This window comes from Sprattus sprattus (assembly GCF_963457725.1).
Source record: "Sprattus sprattus genome assembly, chromosome: 7".
Lineage (NCBI taxonomy): Eukaryota > Metazoa > Chordata > Actinopteri > Clupeiformes > Clupeidae > Sprattus > Sprattus sprattus.
This window is the reverse complement of record NC_137926.1, coordinates 32,622,393-32,643,143: the sequence shown is the minus strand read 5'-3', so window position 1 is coordinate 32,643,143 and position 20,751 is coordinate 32,622,393. Positions and strand designations below refer to the sequence as shown.

Sequence of the window (20,751 nt, the reverse complement as noted above, 5' to 3'; positions counted from 1 at the left end):
AAAGGTCAAAGACGTAGTGTGAAGCTACTTAGAACAATTTGGAGGTGTAATAGGGGTGATATACAACAGTTAGTGAAGAGTATACATACTCAAAAAGAAAATAACACTAAGATTTATTTAACCACCACCAGAGACACATCAGGTATATAATCTGAGGCTGGTCAATAGAAGACATGGAACCACTATTTATCCATAATTTCCTCTTGAATTTCAACAGAGACTTCATTATAGGTATAATTAGGTATAATTTGATTACATTGGACCTATACTGAATCCAAAATAGGAGAATATAAAAAATATAGGCCTACACAGTTAATACAAATAGCACCAATAAAAATATAGACAGTTTGAGAGGGTGCATGTCTGCAGAAGATATGATTTAAAGTGAAGTAAAACCTGTGCTTTCATGATGTAGTCCTGGTTATTAAAGGTTAGTTTTTTTTTTCAATCTTATACATAGGCCTGCCTAGTCAATGGTATCGTATAACCATTTTAAAGTAACTTCTTAACAGTACCAAATATGTATACTATATGCAATGGTCATAGCCTACATTTTTGTAATCCTGTTTTGCTCTAATGCACGTGCACTGATCAAATACATTATTTTTAACATAGTTTTCAGCTACAAGTATCCTGTACGTTTAAAAGTAATTTACTATATCTCACCTTGTTTTAAAACAAGTTAATATAATGCACAGATAACACAATACAATACTTTTATAAACAATGATCTAGCAAGTAGTTAGACTCAGACTTTATACTGGCAATTAGGCTACAATAGCTTTCAAACACGCTTTCAACTATTTTCCCGATAATTACGACAAATGCAACAAAAACTCGTTCCATAAAAAACGGTTTTATATAACCCAGACGATTTACAGGGCTGTTTGTTGTAAAAACCTTTCATTTGATACAAAAAATGTATTTTACTTCCTCGTTTCTTTTTACTTCCTGGGGTTATTGTTGGTTATGCAGCTACACTCTCACAGAACGCTGCTCTTTGAGGAACACCCAAAGATTTTAAAAGGGCGGAGCTCCGCCTGTGTGATTTGCAGGAACATGGTGTTCTCTAGGACCTGGAAATGCATTCAACGCCGAAGACGGACCATGCGAATCACACACTAGGTGAGTAGGCTAGTCTGATCACAAAAGTAGTTGTCAAGTGAGTTAGCTACAATCATTTTCGAAGTGATGTTGTGTGGTGATGCGGGATGAAGTGTATCTTCATAATGTGACTGCAAGAAAGAACCGCTGAACCGGAGCCTATCGTGACGTTTGCTAGCTTTCTAGGATAATTAGCTTAGCCTGAAAAAGTAAACAGGCTTGCAGGGCTAGAGTGTTTTTTTGCGTTTTGTCATTGTATGCTTTTGCTCAATGTTTTTTTCATAACATTAAGGTATAGATAGACTGGTGTTTAGTTGAATGTTGTAGTGTCCAACCGCGCGGTTGCCATGATAAAACACAAGGGCAAGTTGATAAGAATAGTGCTAACGTGGGAGGCAACCAGACAGCTCTGAGCAACTTTCAGACTCAAGGTTAGTATATCAGTTTACAGCACTTCTTAAAGGCAGTTGGCGTTGCCAAAGGGGTGCAATAAGGCGTGTGGCTGAAATTACTAAACAATCCGTTGCAAAAGTTTGTTCGTTTTTCATACACCTACTGAATCGTCTTCGTTGTTGACAATGTCAAACCAATTTCCTCCCTATCGTCTGTGTCACTGCTCCAAGCACATCTGATGGAAAATAAAAGTTAGTAGCTAAATCGGGTGTGCTAATTGAAGCGTGCCAGTAGGCCCATATACATGTGTCAATGTGATCCGGTCAATTTATCGTATCGTATTCGCGTGTAGGTGTGAAACATTTTAAGGGAATCGGCTCTTGTCGTTACGTGTCTACAGCAAAATATGATCCGGTTACCTTGCCTTGGGCATGTGCAAAGACGACGGAGATGTGCTCCCACCTGGTTTGTTTACTAACAACATCAACGTGGATCCGCATTGTGCAAAGGCAGTGTAGTGGCTAAAAGTTCACTTATTTCTATCAGTAGGCTATATAGTTCTTAACAGTGGTGCCAACTCGTACGAATTGATCCGTACTAATACGAAAATGTGGTGGAAATACGGCGATACGAATATAATGACTCATTCATACGAATTTAGGGTCAACTTGCAATATTATTTATTGAATAGAATATTTGCGGAAACTCGAGAAATAAGCAAAAATGTCATGATTTGGCCTCCTGCTTACTAACGCGGAGGGCGCCATTTTTGTTTAATTTGACGGACGTGATACGTTTGTGCTGATTGGTCAATATTATAGCTGCAGCGACAAACCAATAGGGGAGTTCGGTTCATTGTTATCTATTTAAGTGCGCACAGGCGATTGGGAATGTGTTTTATCGTTTTGAAGACTATTTACTTTTGACGTTGATGGCTAAAGTTACCTTGTTGCATCTGCTCATAGTTTACAAATGGCCGTCACCAACAGATTTGGGTACGTTTCTGCGATGTTTTCTTTTTTAATCAACTACTGCTTCGTAATATGGAACCCCAATCATTAAACTAATGATCAAGAATAAAACTTTCTTGACTCGAGCGATATATATTTTTCTAATACAAATACGAATGGCTAACGCAGAATTTCCATTCGAATCAAGGTATATTTCTGTCAAAAGAGTGAGCTAAATGAAAAGACAAAAGACTGAAGTTGGAACAGACCACATTTGTTGTTATTCCCGTGGCAACAAACTGACACGAGCACCGCTGTCACTGCTCTTGTGGTCGTTGTCGAGCAGTACTTTCCACGTGACGGTATTCCATCTAATCGAGCTCCTTTCTTACTTCGCTCAATTTGCCTTACTGAGTCTTTTCATTTAGCTCAATCTTTCTGTTGTGGACGAACAATTTCTCATTTCAAGTTTTTAAATATAGCATGCAAACTTTATAATCTAAAATAATGGCTGGGAAAAATAGAAGAAGCCATTTCCTAGGAAACAGACTTTCTCCCAGAGTTAAACCAAGGAATACACTTACATTAGTTAAAGTCCTGTGTCTACCAGTCATGCCTTTTGCACTACAGTATTTCGGTCCACATTTAGCATTGCCCATAGTGGACTCTATGATGTTAAGACACACATGTCTTCCATCAAACAAAAAACAGCCAGCACCCAAGTCCAAGGGAATAAGAGTCTGCTGTCAATGTAGAAAACTGTGTTTGCTCCGTCTTTTACTGAACTCATAATTGACAGTGGTATTAGAAGCCTACAGTTGAGACATGGGTACAGTTGATACACCCGCTGTAACAGTGTTAACCATTATGTGAGTAACGTGGGTTTTATTAAAGCATAGCGTGTGTAATGTGTAGCTATTTCATTCCGTTTGTTAACCTTTCTGGCTGTCTGTATTTACTAACCAGCAGCAGACGTAAAGGAAAGAGAATTAACCCCGAAGTTAAAAACATGTTATCTATTTTGGCAGCGGAGCATTTTACTCCCCTGCCATCTCGGAATGAAATAGCTACACAATACACACGCTATGCTTTAATAAAACTAACGTTTTATGAGACACCAACAGAGGCACAACAGACAAGTCTTACCATTGAAGATCTTTTTGCACGCCGACGTTCGTTCTGAAACTACATCCAACCATCCAGGTTTATCCATGTTGTGGAGAACGAGAGTTGCATCAATCATATTTCATTAAAACTGCACACTCCTTACATTGGACATTTCCAACAGCCTAATTAGAATCTACATCGTCCACTAAGCAGAAATATCTCCATACAGTAGATTTCCCCTCGTTTAGTATCATTTTGAACTCTCCAGATGACTGTATTGCCCCCGCTCGTCAAGTGAAAATCCCCCTCCTTCTTGGGGACAGCAAGGGCTAGCAAGACCTAGCATAACTGTCATTCACATCCAATGGTAATGCTACATAGCTAGGTATGCTAACTGTCGGTATCCATCGTTAATCGTTAATACTCATGTCACTGGCTTTAATTTGAGAATGGCATGTTAGTAGTACATTTAATATCAGTACAGTTGATTCATTACTGCTGATGTGTTACTTATATCTATCTATAAATCTCTGTGTGTCTTTCTGTCTGTGACAGGCGTATCTCCCTGACGGTAGTTACGTTAGTTATGACATTTCGCATGTAGCTTACGCATGTCATGAACCTGTGCATCCTTGATTTTGAAGAATTCTGAATTCATATTTTTCTCGAGATATTTGTATTTTACCGTTTGCCGTATGCACTATGGGTAGTGAGGCACTATGGGTACTGTAGTAATTCAGAGAAAGAGGGGTGGACCCGTGCAACGTGAATGATGTCATAGTCATAGAACAGTCGTTCGGTAGCCTAGACCACTGACCATGCCTTCATGCATCTACTGACGCAATGAGAGAGGTTTTCCGATGTATTAGTGTCCGATGTATATGTTGTAATTCGTGTGTACTTTGTTTTCTCATTATTGCAATATTATAAACCTCAGTCTGCATTTACCCTGGCTGGAGAGGCTGTCATTCCGAAGATACTGTGTGTGTTCGCCTTATGTTGGGCCACGTCGTCATGGTATCCTCTCAGTTCTGCACTGAATTCGGTGGGGGATAGTAACGCCATCTCCAGTCAAGAGTATTTAAACTGTGTTCCCATTGTAAGGACATTATTAGCTTACGATCTGTCTGAGAGTGGGCTGTCAAAGCTAGCATCATCGAAGTCATACAGTACAGTACATACATTCAATGAAATTAACCTACATTTGAGTCCAACTGCATGACCATTCTTACCCTACACTTACCCTTACAATAAAGAAGTGATCCTATTTCTACCATAACTTCATTTAAAATAATGTATTTCTTTATGACATTTAGTTTATAGTTTAGACAGCAACTTTGACATCTACAGTGCCTTGCATAAGTATTCACCCCCTTGGATGTTTTACCCTTTTATTGCTTTTATAAATCAGTCATAGTCAATATAAGTTGGCTTTTTGGACAAAAAAGCCCTCTTTAACTTCAAAGTGAAAACATATTTCTATACAGTTATGTACATTAAATAAAAATATGTAATGAAAATAAGTGATTGCATAAGTATTCACCCCCTTTATATAGACTGACCTAATTCAACAGAGGTCCAGCCAATTGATGCTAGAAGTCTCACAATTAGTGAAATGTGGATCAGTGTGCAGTGATTGTGTCTCAAGTGATTGTAGTATAACGACACCTGTGTCTGGAAGGTCCATCCACTGGTAGTATTCAGTAATCAGTATTATTGGCTATTGTTAAACCATTAAGACCCAAGATCACTCTACGCAACTCAGAGAAAAGGTTGTTGAAAAGTATAAGTCAGGGGAAGGATACAAAAAAAGTGTCCAAGGCACTAAACATCACCAGGAATTCTGTTAAATCCATCATCAAGAAATGCACATGTGTAAATCTGCCTAGATCAGGCCGTCCTCACAAACTGAGGGGCCGTGCAAGAAGGAGACTAGTAAGAGAGGCCACCAATAGACCTATGACTACTCTGAAGAAGTTTCAAGCTTCAGCAGTTGAGATTTGAGAAACTCTGCATACCACCACTGTTGCCTTGGTTCTTCACCAATCAAAGCTTCATGGAAGAGAGCCATGAAGCTTTGATTGGTGAAGAACCAAGGCAACAGTGGTGGTATGCAGAGTCTCTCCCATACCAGCTGCTGAAGCTTGAAACTTCTTCAGAGTAGTCATAGGTGTCTTGGTGGCCTCTCTTACTAGTCTCCTTCTTGCATGGTCACTCAGTTTGTAAGGACGGCCTGATCTAGGCAGATTTACACATGTGCCATATTCCTTCCATTTCTTGATGATGGATTGAACAGAATTTCAGGGGATGTTAAGTGCCTTGGACATTTTTTTGTATCCTTCCCCTGACCTATACTTTTAAATAACCTTTTCTCTGAGTTTCTTAGGGTGATCTGTGGTCTTCATGGTGTAACAGTAGCCAGGAATACTGATTACTGAATACTGACAAGTGAATGGACCTTCCAGACACAGGTGTCGTTATACTACCATCACTTGAGACACATACACTGCACACTGATCCCCATTTCACTAATTGTGAGACTTCTAGCACCAATTGGCTGGACCTCTGTTGAACTAGGTAGATAAAGGGGGTGAATACTTATGCAATCACTTATTTTCATTACATATTTTTAGTTAATTTACATAACTATGTAGAAATATGTTTTCTCTTTGACATTAAAGAGAGCTATTTTGTGATTTTTTTTTTGTCCAAAAAGCCGACTTATATTGACCATGACTGATTTATAAAAGCCATAAAAGGGTAAAACATCCAAGGGGGTGAATACTTATGCAGGGTACTGTATATTCAACTGCATCCACTACATAATCTCAAACTTTATTTGTTGGTATATCTCCTAAAAGGCTATACAACATTAAAACATTTCTTAATGAAAAGGAAACATGCATCACAATAATACTTCAGTGTAACCTGTACATTTGTGGAGTGCAAATATGTCTTGCTATTACACTACCCAACAGCTACACCTATGTCTGCTAACACTACAGAATGCATAATTCCTACGGGCACTGCACTAGTGTTACTAATATGTTACTTATTAGCAGCTAGCTACCTAGCCACTATGTGTTCCAATGTGTTTTCAGTTAGTGATAGCGTCAAGCTAGCTGTAATAGTTGAGTTGAGCTCCAGTTAAGACCTACACTATTCCGTTTGACCTCACGGCATTCGTGTAGCATATAAACAACAAACCGAGTCGATTAGAGGTATAAAAAGTAGTTTAGATAACCTTTATTCACATAAAATATGTTCTGCACATGAGACCATGACTCCCCTGAGATCACTCGCTGTGATTGAGCCCTGCCTTGGCACTCCCTATAAGAGGCTGGGGTCATCTCCACGCAGGCTGTCACCGCCGTCACATCGGCCTTATTAGACATGCCCTTTTCTGAGCTGAACGATTGGCGTAGACCACCTCTCTCGAAAGGCTCAGACATCGTCGGAAAAACGACCGGATCACATTTAGGCGTGTGCTACATGAGGCAATTATAAGCGCATTACGAGTTTCGATCGGATCACACGCGTTGTGATCGGATCACATTGACACATGTATAAGGGGCTACTGATGAGTTCAGTAAGTATGCAGAGCGGGGTTAAGGTTGCAGGTTTGAGTATCATTGGGAAAGGGTACGACATGGCATACGAATCCTGTGGGTGATGTCCTGTGATATGATTTCACGCATGGTCTTTAGCCACACTAACACCTGTTAAATGCATTTTACTACATGAAGAACAGTTATAGCACCAATTTGAGGCCAACAGTTAACTATAATAAGGAAAGGCAATACATAAACCATGTTTTATTCCATTGAAATCAAATTGGGAACGGAGCACTATATACATGTTATGGTTTAAGATGACCCATGTGCAAAAGTTTCCATGGCAAAAGGAGTTTGGATATCAAAAATTGCCCAGTGTCGGTTGTAAACAGAGCCCATTTACCAAATGAATCCCTATGGGTGTTCCCATATTCAATAAAGAGTTCTATGAAACAATATGAAACAGTGTTGTGTAGTTTGGTTTATTCTCTGGAACTATTTTATGCCAGCAATACAACTCTTATTATGGTTATTATGATATGTTTAACAGCTTTTACTTAATTGTTGCATTGCTGACAGACATGTTATAAAAGAGAATCCAAGGGGAAAGTAAGATAAATAAACAATTGTGTATTTCTTGGTATATGATGAACACAACATGAACATACAGAAGTTCAGGAGTATAGATATTGTCTTAAGTAAGTTAGTAAATTAGTAAATCCAGGCAAGAATGAAACCTACAATCATTAATGCAACACTCTAAGAATATTTCCAAAGTTTGGAACTGGCATTCGTGCATGTTTTTGATTCATAGGGTAGTAGAATTGGCTTAATATTAACTCTGTGTTCTTTATCTTTTTGACTCTGTAATTTGCACATAGTCTTAATTGAGAATTTCAATGTTGTTTCAGCTTTAGTCACAACAGAAAAATATCCCTATATTATGAATCATGTAATGCATCATACTAGTGCATTATGTTCCACATATTTTGATATTTTGTTACGTACGTTAATTCAAATGCAGAAATGGACCAAATATCTAAATAAGCTTGATTGGGGACAAACTCTGATTTAGTCGGTTTGAATAGAAACAGCAAGGTTTAAGAGTTTTTATGTGTATATACGAATGTGTAAGTGTATGCCATAGGAAGAATATGCATATTCATTTAGTTCTTGTCCCTCCTTTCCACAGGTGATGGCTCAGCAGGCAAGATTTGGTCAGAAATATTTTAAGGCTTTTATAAGTGGCTTCTTTGTAGCAGTACCAGTGACGGTCACTGTTCTTGATCGCCTTGCCTATGTAGCACGTGTGGAGGGGGCCTCCATGCAGGTAAGATGGCTTGTTGTCTTGCATGTCACTGCCTGTATTTGTCATCTGTATTGCTGATCAAGGTAGCAGTGTTCTTCTTCTGCTTCCACTTGGTCCAGAGGACAGAGGGTGCAGCTGTACATTTGATAAGTTAAAGCAAGACAGAAGGCCGTAGTTTCACTGGCTCAAGGCCACACTGTCTTTTTCCAGGTCCATCTCTCAGGTCAGGGGAAAAAGGGATGTTTTTAAGTGCAGCCAACATGATCAACAAGTTGCAGGCGGTACAATGGTGACTGTGATCGTTGCTAGTGGATGCCTTTGCGTTAGATTCGTTTTTTTTGCTCTTCTCATATTCTGACATGAGATTTGGTCAGAATCCAATATCCATTTGTTCTTTTGTAGCCCTCCTTGAATCCTGATGGCGGTTCAGCATCTGATGTTGTACTTCTGAATCGTTGGAGTGTAAGAAACTACAGGGTGCAGCGTGGGGATGTCGTCTCTGTTTTGTAAGTTACCCAGATGGAAGAAAAATGTTTTATGAATTGTTAATTACAGGAGAGTGTAGTAAACAGATGACAACCATTTTTATGTTTTCAGTGTGCTTGTCACAATTGAATTGCCAGTCACAAGATACTGTGCAGCTGTCAAGCTTAAAAGGCACCGGGTGCCTAAAAGAGCCCGATGTAATGTTGACTTTCAAACGACTCTTGAGTGACAGTTGCTATGCCAACGCCAATACGTCACCCGGGCACTTTTTGGAAATTCCTCATAACGCGATTTACTTCAGAGCATCTTGCATTGAACTTCGCTACCTGAGACCAGCTGGCTTGTATTTGACCTGCAATAAACCAACCAAAACAACCATGTGCTTGATGTTTGACTTTGGTAGGAAAGATGTTGATTCGCTAGTTTATTATAGTATCAAAGTAAGCACATTTCATCAGCTAGCTCGTGCTAGTGTAACGAGCTATCTTGTTAGCTTGAAGCTATTCATCTGTTGTGCATAAATTAAGAAAGTCCTTAATGTGTTGTGATTTTTAGACAAATCTGACGGCACCCACAATTACATTTGAACAAAACAGGGTATTGTTTGCACAACATTTGACTAAAGAACAACGGGGGATTGCTAGCTTTGACATGCTAGCGGACATTGCTCACTTACATGATACCAGCAGGCAGGTGTAGCTAAAACTTTTTAGTCGCTTAAAGGCACCCAGTGCAACTTTCGAGGCTTAAAAATAAACATTCAATTTCTAGTCTTTTTTAGTTTCAATAACTCCATACCATTACATATCGACATTCAAGGAGCAAAGATGAGACGTCGTTGTGTGGTGAGAACTGATAGAAAATCGATAACAACAACAATCGCCGCCATTTTTCTTTATTTTTTCTGACCTACAATAAATAAAGCAGGATTCCAGTCAATGGAAAAATGGCCTCTCCCCACCAGCGATTGTTGTTGTTTACGATTTTCTATCAGTTCTCACCACACAACGATGTCTCATCTTTGCTCCTTGAACGTCGATATGTAATGGTATGGAGTTATTGTAACTTACTACGTGTAAAAAAGACTAGAAATTGAATGTTTATTTTTCATTGAATGTTTATATAAAGTTGCACTGGGTGCCTTTAATATTGTGCCTAAACGGACACTATGTACCCCGACACTTTTTGGCTATCAGTCAGAGAGTCTCAAGAGTTGTTCGAAAGCCATCAGCTACTTTTCAGTCGCTTAATATTGTCACACAAAAGGAGGAATTGCTATTAGCAATATAGATGCTAGCGGCGAAACCTTTTGAAAAAGTACCTGATGGCTTTCGAAACAACTCTTGAGACTCTCTGGCTGATAGCTAAAAAGTGTCCAGGTGCGTAGTGTCCGTTTAGGCACAATATTAAGCGACTAAAAAGTAGCTGATGGCTTTCGAACGACTCTTGAGACTGGTGGCTAAAAAGTGGCCGGGCTATGTAGGCCGCAAGGTGAAGCACGAAAAGTGCTTTAGAAAATGAATCCCGTTCCACTCACTGGCATCTACACAATCTTTAGCTTATAAAAAAGAACGAGTCGTGGTTAGTTACCAAAAAAAAGTTCGTCGCTGATTTTCCAGTCGATTGTCTATATGGCTTTGTTTTATGCAGAACTAGAGACTTCAGAGAGTAATAAGATTTTTGTCGGGAGCCGTGCCACGGTTCGACACGTGATCATGCTACACCAATGAGAAGGCTGCTTTTTGACAACAGAATGGAAAAATGGCGGCTCCCGTGCGGTTAGAAACATCGTTACAGATAGAGGAAAACACTTGAACATCCTCAAAATTGGGCTAAATTAATTCTAATTAGTGCTGTATACATAGCCGCGTCCAAGAAGAACAATGAGGCAAATATACGATAATGTTATTTTTATGTTAAGTCATTTAGATCAAGTTTGACATATATGGGCATACACATTACTGACGATCTTACATGGACTGTGAACACCCAGCACACCGAAGAAATCAAGGCAAAGACTGTACTTCCTACGTCAGCTAAGGTGATCTTAACTATGAGAAATCATAGGCTTAGATGATACACAAACAATTCCATGCAACATTGTAAGAAGTCATCACAGAAATACAATAATCATCCCAACTTTAGAAATCCAGGGAGGGGGTTGACTTTTCCTCATTGATCTGGAGCACTCACACCTAATTGTAAGCCCTGTCAGACCCTCGTTTGTAATTGTGATTAACATTAAATAAGGGTTAAATACATTATATCAGTAAGACACAGCACAAAATACAGTAGTAATAAGGATAAGTGCAACGGCCCAGTGGTTGAGAAACACTACACTAGGACATCAAGTCTGAAATGCCATCAGCGGTTGCACAGTGAAGAAAAGCCATGTAAATGCTTGAATTCTGAAGTTTGCCCTTCTCAAATGCATATGTTGATACTCATGCCAATGTGGAAAAACTTCTAAACAAGCTGGGTCTTTAAAACATCACCTGATAGTACATGGCAGGGAAGGTCCACATAAATGTGCCTGACCTTTTATATGTTTACAATATTTAAAGGCATTTTCACTGGCATTTTCATATGCAAAAACATACTATGTGGGAAAACATTTACAAGGTCTTCAACTCTGTTTGTGTGTGTGTGTGTGTGGAAGAGAAGACTGGAGAGAAGCCTCGTGGAGGTGCCCAGTGTGTGCACACTCACACTCACACACATGCACATCCTCATATAGGCTGTAAGGTGAACCCTGTTTCCGTTTCAACCCGCTACACTGTCTGGCATATACAGATGTGGCAGTCATTGCTGTAAGTGTGCAGACAGATTTGCCATGCACTTTATATGTTTTTTTACAGGGACTGGCAACAGGACATGTATCATTGACATTACCAAGGTGTCATCAGCTCTTGGAACCAGTGTGTTTTCAGCCTTGATCGGAATTCAAACATTTTCTGGGTGTGACTCCACAAGTGCCTTTAATGGCAAAGGAGAAAAAAAAGACATTTTCTGTTGCATGTGAGAAAGATGAGTACCTAAAGGCTTTTAAAAGTTTAGGTACTAACTTAAACTTGGAGCAGTCAACATTTGCATTTCTTTGCCAGTATGTATGCCACTTATATGATCAGTCGGCAGCTGATAATGTAAATAAAGCTAGGTTCAAGGCTTTCTGTATGACATCATCAGCCTTGCCAGAATTATCCATTCCCCCTACCACTGATGCCCTCCATCAGCACTGCAAAAGGGCAAACTACCAGGCTGCAATAATGAGGTCCTGTCTCAAACATAATATAAGTGCTCCATCACCTGCTGGATATGGTTGGCAAATAGAGAATGGGAACTTGCATGTCACCTGGATGACTAGAAATCCGGCCCCTGACAGTGTTTTGCATGTGATACACTGTGGCTGCAAAGGTGCCTGTGAGACAGACAGATGTTTTTCTGCAGGATTGTGTTGCATAGTTGACCTATGTCGTTGCTGTAGGAACTGGAAGATAACTGTCCTGACACTGACACTAACAGTGAGGACTGAGTGTCCCTAATCTGTTATTTCTTATTCAGTTTTGTACAGTTTTATATATCATATTTCATGTTTCATAAAGAGTGTTTTTATGGTTCATTAGTGTTGTTTTCATTTGTGGAAGAATGAATGAATGAATGAACAAACAGATGGTCATTGGTATTTACAATTACTGCCTTTTATTGATATATGGAGGTTTATTTGTCACATACATAAAAATACTACTGTTTTTTCTGTGCGAGTGTGAAGAAAGAAAGATCAAGAAATATTTTTCATAAATAGCAAGAGGGAGTTTAAAGAGCAGTGTGTGAAAAAAGGTGTAATTGATGTTTTATAGTCATTGTGTGTGTTCAGGATAAGGAATGCTTGAGGAAAGAAGCTCCTCCTCAGTCTCTCTGTTCTGGTCTTGTAGCAGCAGAGACGTTTGCTTGACCTCAGTGTTTTGAAAAGTCCATGGTCAGGATGTTAGGAATCCTTTACAATACCTTGGGCGCTGGTAGGTAGGTCTTTTCTTGTAGGTCTCCTGCAGAATATGGAGAGATGCTCTGATGATTCGGTGCTGCAGTCACAGGCTGTACAGTTCCCATACCAAGTGATGCTGTCAGGACACACAGCTGATGGTGCTGAACTTCCTCAGCTGATGTAGGAAGTACAGTCTTTGCCTTGATTTCTTCGGTGGGTGTTCACAGTCCATGTAAGATCCACAGTAATGGGTATTCCCATGTATATTAAACTTGATGTCAATGACTTAACATAAAAATAACATTATCGTATATTTGCCTCATTGTTATTCTTGGACGCGGCTATCTATACAGCACTAATTAGAATTAATTTAGCCCACTTTTGAGGATGTTCGGATGTTTTCCTCTATCTTTAACGATGTTTCTAACCACACGGGAGCCGCCATTTTTCCATTCTGTTGACAAATGCAGCCTTCTCATTGGTGTAGCATGATCACGTGTCGAACCGTGGCACGGCTCCCGACAAAAATCTTATTACGCTCTGAAGTCTCTAGTTCTGCATGAAACAAAGCCATATAGACAATCGACTGGAAAATCAGCGACGAACTTTTTTTTGGTAACTAACCACGACTCGTTCTTTTTTATAAGCTAAAGATTGTGTAGATGCCAGTGAGTGGAACGGGCTGAAACGAAAACCGTGTTCACCTTACGGCCTAATGTGGTGACCGGGTTATGTAATGCTAACGTTGGCATAGCAACTGTCACTCAAGAGGCGTTCGAAAGTCAACATTACGTCACCCGGGCTCTTTTAGGCACCCGGTGCCTTTTAAGCTTGACACAACCACATTTAATAACAGCTATTCTTGAAATACTCTTAAGTATACAGGTTCAGCGTTCTTGTTGTGCAAGTTGTAAAAGAACGACTTCTTGAAGTTGAAGCAAAAATCAATGTTAATAACTACTTACTGGCCGAGAGTGAGGTCATGCAGGTAAGTATCAGACAGAGGCCGTAACGTATCGACCGAGCGATAGCGAGGTTGATGCGGCGGGGCCGAAGTCTGATATACCTGCATGACCGAACGGTCGAGGTTAGTAAGTTGTTTATTATATGGCATTTAAGCTCTTTTCATTTTAAAAATAAATGGTAATTGTAAATAGAAAACATGTCGTTTTGTTTAGCTCTCAAGTCTTCTCACGACACAGTGTTTCAGGTGTTGCCTAGCAAACAATGACTTGCTAACTTACAAGTTACAATGATCAATAGAAAACGGACAACAGGGCTCAGCTTAAATGGCTTTAATTTACAGTTAAACACAAGGTTTTCAAACTATAGTAGTCAAGTCTTCATCATCACTTTCAATAACACATTTTCGCTGCTTCTGAATTGTACTGACCTGTACTTAGTCCTATAAAGTATTACCCGATATCAAAATGTTCGCGAATTCTTGAGTCTTTATTCTTCAACTGTCATCAACTGTCATGTTACCACGACATTCAACTGGTTTCCTGTTCTCAGATAATTTCATAATAGAAGTCCTGATTCTATCAATACATGCTCATGGCTGTTGATATATCGCACATTTTTAAGGATGTAAATGTTTAGTACTTGGTACATGGTATCACTCATTTTTAAGATTGATGGGGTGTGCAATAACAATACTTATCAGACCGCAGACCGGCTAGAACGTCAATACGCGGCTGGCATGACTACCCATTAGCCAATCAGAATGCTCGTACTGTCGTTGCCATATAATAAATACAATTATCAGCAGTAGTATAGCAAAATACTTTGGATTCATCTGCATCAAAATGAATACAGAATAATATATATAATATTTACAATAAATTCATGAATAGAGCTGGGCGATATGGATCAAAACTCATATCCCCGTATTTTTATGCTGAATACTTATACAAAATATGTATATGTAAATGTTCAGTTTTACTGATGAAGCCACTGTAGTGACAGTGAACTGATGTTCTGCAGAATGATTGAACTGCATAAATATTGATTGTTTTGATTTAACGTGATTTTCTTTTTTAAAATAATATTTTAAGCATTAACATTATATGTACATTATGATTAACAATCTGTTGTTGGGAAAACGTACTTATATCTATTTGCTGAAGCGTCAGGGGCATGCCCAGGCTGTAAATATGCTCACAAGAGTGCAAAGAAAATATCTTGACAGTCCCACCAAGTAATAGTACTGTATGCGTGTTGTTCCCCAAATGTCAGCTGTATCTCACAAAGTGACCAAAGGAGAACTAGTTCTGTTTCCTTATGATTCCCTTCAGCCCTTCAAGTGATCAGACAAATCCAATTCAGCCCATGGTCTTTGACAAACTTGCTGTTTACACAGCTACACAACAGTTTTTTTGTGCTTTAAATATGTATTTCTTTTTTCCCAGGTCTCCTAAGAACCCTCAGCAGAAAATCATTAAGAGGGTCATTGCCTTAGAGGGAGACTTCATTAAGTAAGTGGGACCTGTAAACCATCTACTAAGCTAAGCAGTATGACAGGATCCTATATCCCAAAATCAGTACAGTGAAAACAAGTACTGGAAATACATTCAGAGCACTGCAATACACTTTTGGTCAAATTCATTAAACTTGTCCTAAGTGAAAACGAAAAACAGGAAAAGCGTAAACAGGATTTTAGAGATTTTTACAAATGGAAAAAGAGAACTATAACATAAGTATTTAGACCCTTCCCTCAGTACTTAGCACTTTTGGCAGCAATTACAGCCTGGAATCTTCTTGGGTATTTTGCACACATGGTTTTGGGGATTTTTCTCTGCACATTCTCTGCATCTCTGTCCGGTTGGATGGGGTCAGTGGACAGGTCTATTGATTCGATTGGGTTCATGACAATTTGGCCCAAAGGACTCTGGACCAGATTTTCCTTAAGGATATCTCTGTACATTGCTCCATTCAGCTTTCCCGCAACAACACCACCACCACAGCATGATGCTGCCACCATCATCCTTCACTGTTGGAGTGGTATTGGGCAGGTGATGAGCAGTGCCTGGCTTCCTCCAGACATGACACTTGGAATTGAGGCCAAACGGTTCAGCCTTGGTTTCATCAGAGAATTGTGTATCTCACAGTCTGAGAGTCCTTTTGCAAACTCCAAGCAGGCTTTCATGTGCCTTTTAACTGAAGAGAGGCTTCCGTCTGGCCACTCTGCTATAAAGCATGGAATAACAGTGTTGCAGTGATGGTTTTCCTTCTGGAATTTTCTCCCTTCTCAACACAGAATCTCTGGAGCTCAGCCAGTCACCATCAAGTTATTTATTCACCTCTCTTACTAAGGCCCTTCTCCCCCGATTGCTCTGGGGCCAGCTCTAGGAAGACTCCTGGTCGGTCTCAACTCAAAGGTGATCAAGAGAAATGGAAGGAAGAGTTATAGCAAAGGGTCTGAACACTTATGTCAGTGTGATATTTCCATTTTTCCTTTTTAATACATTTGCAAAAATATCAAATCCTGTTTTCGCTTTGTTGTTATGGGAAAGTGTAGATTGAAAACACAAATTTTAACATAACACATTCAATTTTTAACATAAGACTGCAACATAACAAATTGTGAGAGAAAGTGAATGGGACTGAATACACTCTTTACTGCCATTGTTTAGCTTCCTTGCAATAAAACATTTTCACCTTCCTAAGTGTGGGGGGGTCATTATTGAAACAGCTCAGGTGATGTGATGTTCCAATATAACTTTATTCCCTAGCAAATATACTTTGCATGCAACATTGCTTTGATGAACTTGCTTTGAAGACACACTTAATCACCAACCAGTAGTAATACTGCTTGGACTGTATTGGCCTCAAGGGGGATCATTGAGATTATTGCAAGATTAGATAAGTCAAAAGCAAATTGTAACATCAGAAGCATAGTCAGACTTCAGGTTTCAGGGAACACATAAATCATGAAGCTTAAGTACATTTATAATTCATAACATTATAATTTAAGTTCAGAAAATTTATTTCAGTATCTTCCTCCAGAACACTAGGATATAAAAACCGTTATGTGAGGGTTCCTGATGGACACCTGTGGATAGAAGGAGACCATCATGGCCACAGTTTTGACAGCAACAGTTTTGGACCAGTAAGTGTTTCCTCCCACGAACAGAGTGGAGCAAGTTTGTCACAAACAACACTACACCACTGACATTTGTCTCCCCATCATCGATCTGTGACAAGTACAAATGAAATTAATGCATTAAAATCCCCATGACAGGTCTCCCAGGGGCTCCTCCATGGCAGGGCGTCTCATATCATCTGGCCACCCAACCGATGGCAGCGGATAGAACCCTATGTTCCAACTGACCGTAAACCATTGGTGAACTGGAGCCAACAATCCTCAGAGGATGAGGATGATTGAAAAAGATCTTACACAAACAAACTGGCACTGACATAACTTGCTGCAAACTGAACAAGGAACATTTCATAAGAAAGTGAAATGGCAATTCCAAATATTTTTCCAAAGTTCAACTTTCAACGTTTGTGTTGATCCTCTGCTTTCCTCAGTAATGAAACCTATTCAAGCAATGAATTGTTTTTTCTTTTTAAAAATGGAATAGAACATGGTGAAGGTTACATTGAAGGTTGAGATGCTTTCGGGAAGTCATCATTAGGGTAACGCACATGCATTGGAAATCTGGATTTGGAAGTGTTTCAAATGTTTCTGTACTTTACAATACTATGACTAATAAGTTGAACCATTTATGACTTATTGCTATTGAAGTACTCAATGGTGGGATCTGCAGTGTTAATTAACGTGGTTGTAGTGATTATTTTTTGGCAAAATAATGTTGCCATTTGATATTTTGCTGGTTAAAGTTTTTTGCTGGTAAATATATACAAAACAAAACAAATATAAAAAATGTATATACCCACATGTTCCATATAACAAAATATGGAAAACTTAAAAGGCTCGAAACGTTCTGAATGCACTGTATTATATACACATATGTATACAGTGCCTTCGGAAAGTTCAGACCCTTTCCAGTTTTCCACATTTTGTTATGTTTTAGACTTCTCCTAAAATGGATTAAATTTTTTCCTCATCAGTATACACACAATACTTCACAATGATGAAGCAAAAACAGGTTTTTAGAGTGTTATGTTAATTTATTCTTAATAAAAGTCTGGAATATGCCATTATGCAAGTATTCAGACCCTTCACTAAGTACTTGGTTTAAATAAGCACTTTTGGCAGCAATGACAGCCTCAGGTCCTCTTGGGAATGATCCTACAAGCTTGGCACATCTTCTGGAAGTTTCCAGATTAGATGGGGAGTGTCGGTGCACAGCCATTTTCAGGTCACTTCAGAGATACTCTTGGCTCCAGGTCCAGATTCTGGCTGGGCCACTCCGGGACTTTCACTGTTTTCCCAAAGCCAGTGTTGAGGTAAAATGAACATTGTGAATCTTGATTTCAATTCATTACACCAGCTAGCTTGGCTTTGTTTAAAAAAAACTGCAAGTCTCAGAATGCACCACTAGCAGGCCAGTGCAGGCTGCTCATTATTTTAAGTTGGAACACCTGTGGATGGTATCTCAGCAAACATTTCAGCAGAGAGAGCGAGAGAGGCAAAGGATCCAACTGGGCCCTGTTCGGCGTACAACTGAAGCTAAGATAATTAATTTAGCTCGCGACTGGAGATAATATAGCTCGCTAAATGAGAACAGGCCAAGCCGGTCTGGCGACGTGCGCTAAATTATTTATACGTCAAGTTATTTTATCCCAGGCCAAACTCGTCAACTAAATTGCGCGTGCACGTCCCTCTTCAAAAGGCAGGAGAGGTCGATCACCAAAACCATGATATTTATAACGGCACCATAGTCTAAACTCAAAGAAAAAGACTCATTTTTTTCTCTGCTAAGGCAGGATATGACCATGAACCGTTATGAAGAATTCAAGACCATAATCATGTCAAAATTCAACACTGACGCGACTGCGACAGCATTAAAGAAACTGTCTATAGGCTGTGTTATAAGTGATATCTTTTCTCGTGCCAACATATGACTTTGGTGCAGCGGGTAGAGCGTATGGCTTGCATGCAGCAGATCATCGGTACGACTCCCCTCACCGTCGTAAGAATCGTACTTTTAAATCGCTTTGAATAAAACCGTCTGCTAAATGACTAATGTGAATGTATTAATAAGAAATTCAATAAATTGAAGCAATGCAAATAAATTGTGTTTATTTCTCTCTTCTTATCGTGCATCCACCTTACCATCCACCTCCACCATCCACCATTCACTACTGCACAAAAACTAGACACGTTTGCAAAACTAAACGTTTGCAATGATGTAAGTTAAAGTAGGTAAAACAACTTTAGCCAATATCTCCGTAATGGAGATTTGTTATGTGCATCATGATGGAAAAATGGATCTTGTTGGCGATCGCAAAGAACTCTTCCTACGCTAATCAAACTATAATATGACTCCTTGTCAATGGGATCCCTCCTTTTGGCGTGGGTGTGGCAAGTTTAGCCAGCTAAACTTTGGTTAGCCTGCCCTGGAGCAGGTTAGTGCTAAGCGATTAATTACCATGGTTATTGATCAGAAGTTGCTTCGGCGAACTCGGTAAAGGGGCGTCCTCTTTTTTTAGCCTGGAATCTAGCTCGCTAAACCGCTTAGCGAGCGTCGCCGAACAGTACCCTGGTACTGTTACTTATGGTGTTTCGTATGACACTTATTTGTTGTTGGAAGTGCTGCTATAGACATTGATGGTTGATGATGGTAGGATGAATTGTTTGATATGTATAAAAATAACAACCAAGCAGCACACAGCATACAGGCAGCATGATATCAGTTTGCTGCATGCATTTGAGTTTGGCTTTTTGTGTTAGTTGTAAACTTGGTACTTATTTCACTCATTTGTTGAATTGAAAGTGTTTAAAATGTATTTACATTTTCTGTATAACTTGTGTTTTTGTGTTTTGAAGGTTTTCAAACTAATCACCCAACCAGACCAAACTAATAAGGAAAAATAAGGAGTTGGAAAGAGTTGTCTCGTGCGTCCTTTGGGGTTCATGTTAGCCTGGATACCAGCCTGAACTCCGCCCACAACATTTTTGGTCTGAGAGATTCAGTCTGGCTTTGAGCTAGTTGGGAGAGATTTAAGTTTTCGGAAAAGCAATCTGACTAATCAAATTGTAAGGGCGGGCTTTATACGTTGATGGACAGATGACCAACCAACGCTTGAGTTGATTAGATATAGATTATAAATCGAACAAAGATGGCGCCGTCTCGGGAGCTTAGTGGGACATATTTTATATGATTTAAGCTATCTACACAACTTTTTTATGTCTACATTGACTCGGTTAGTTGTGTATGAATTGTGTATTAGTTGTGTAGAATGTTGCCGAGGATTGTAGGTCTTAACTGAAGCGCTCTAGACCATTATTGATAGGTTATTGCTAACGCTTAGACAAAAAATCCATTGAAACACATAGTAGCTAGCTAGCCTTGCTGCTAATACGTACGTGAGCAGGCATATCTCACAGATATTGACAGTGCATTCATTTTGAAATATTTTTTTATTTTTATTTTTCTGCATCCATATTTCCCTCTATCCTGACTAGTCCCTCTACAAAACATCCCCACAGCATGACTGCCTCCACTGTGTTTGACTGTAGATATGGTATTGATGGGGTGATGATCAGTGCCTGGTTTCCTCCACAAATATCATTGGGAACTATGGCCAAATATATATAAAAAATATATAGCTTAGTTTTATCAGACCAGAGGTCTTCTCATGGTCTGCGTGTCATTCAGGGGCTTTTCGGGAATGGCTTCCATCTGACCACTCTACCAAAAAGGCCTGATTGCTGGAGTGCTGCACTTTCTAGAA

General features: G+C 39.4%; 1 protein-coding gene across 2 annotated transcripts; it reads left to right on the top strand.

Annotated features, from left to right (window-relative positions):
* The first annotated feature begins 1,064 nt into the window (after nt 1-1,064).
* immp2l (inner mitochondrial membrane peptidase subunit 2) lies at nt 1,065-19,098 on the top strand. Of its 2 annotated transcripts, none has more exons than XM_080841702.1 (6): nt 1,065-1,125; nt 8,301-8,438; nt 8,820-8,923; nt 15,297-15,362; nt 16,894-16,996; nt 17,129-19,098. In XM_080841702.1, the coding sequence occupies exons 2-6, from the start codon at nt 8,304-8,306 to the stop codon at nt 17,270-17,272; spliced, it is 552 nt and encodes a 183-aa protein (XP_080697828.1). In that variant the 5' UTR covers nt 1,065-1,125; nt 8,301-8,303; the 3' UTR covers nt 17,273-19,098. The 2 variants fall into 2 exon arrangements, with proteins under 2 accessions (XP_080697828.1, XP_080697829.1); XM_080841703.1 differs by lacking the exon at nt 1,065-1,125 and adding an exon at nt 1,166-1,535.
* Nucleotides 19,099-20,751: the final 1,653 nt, after the last annotated feature.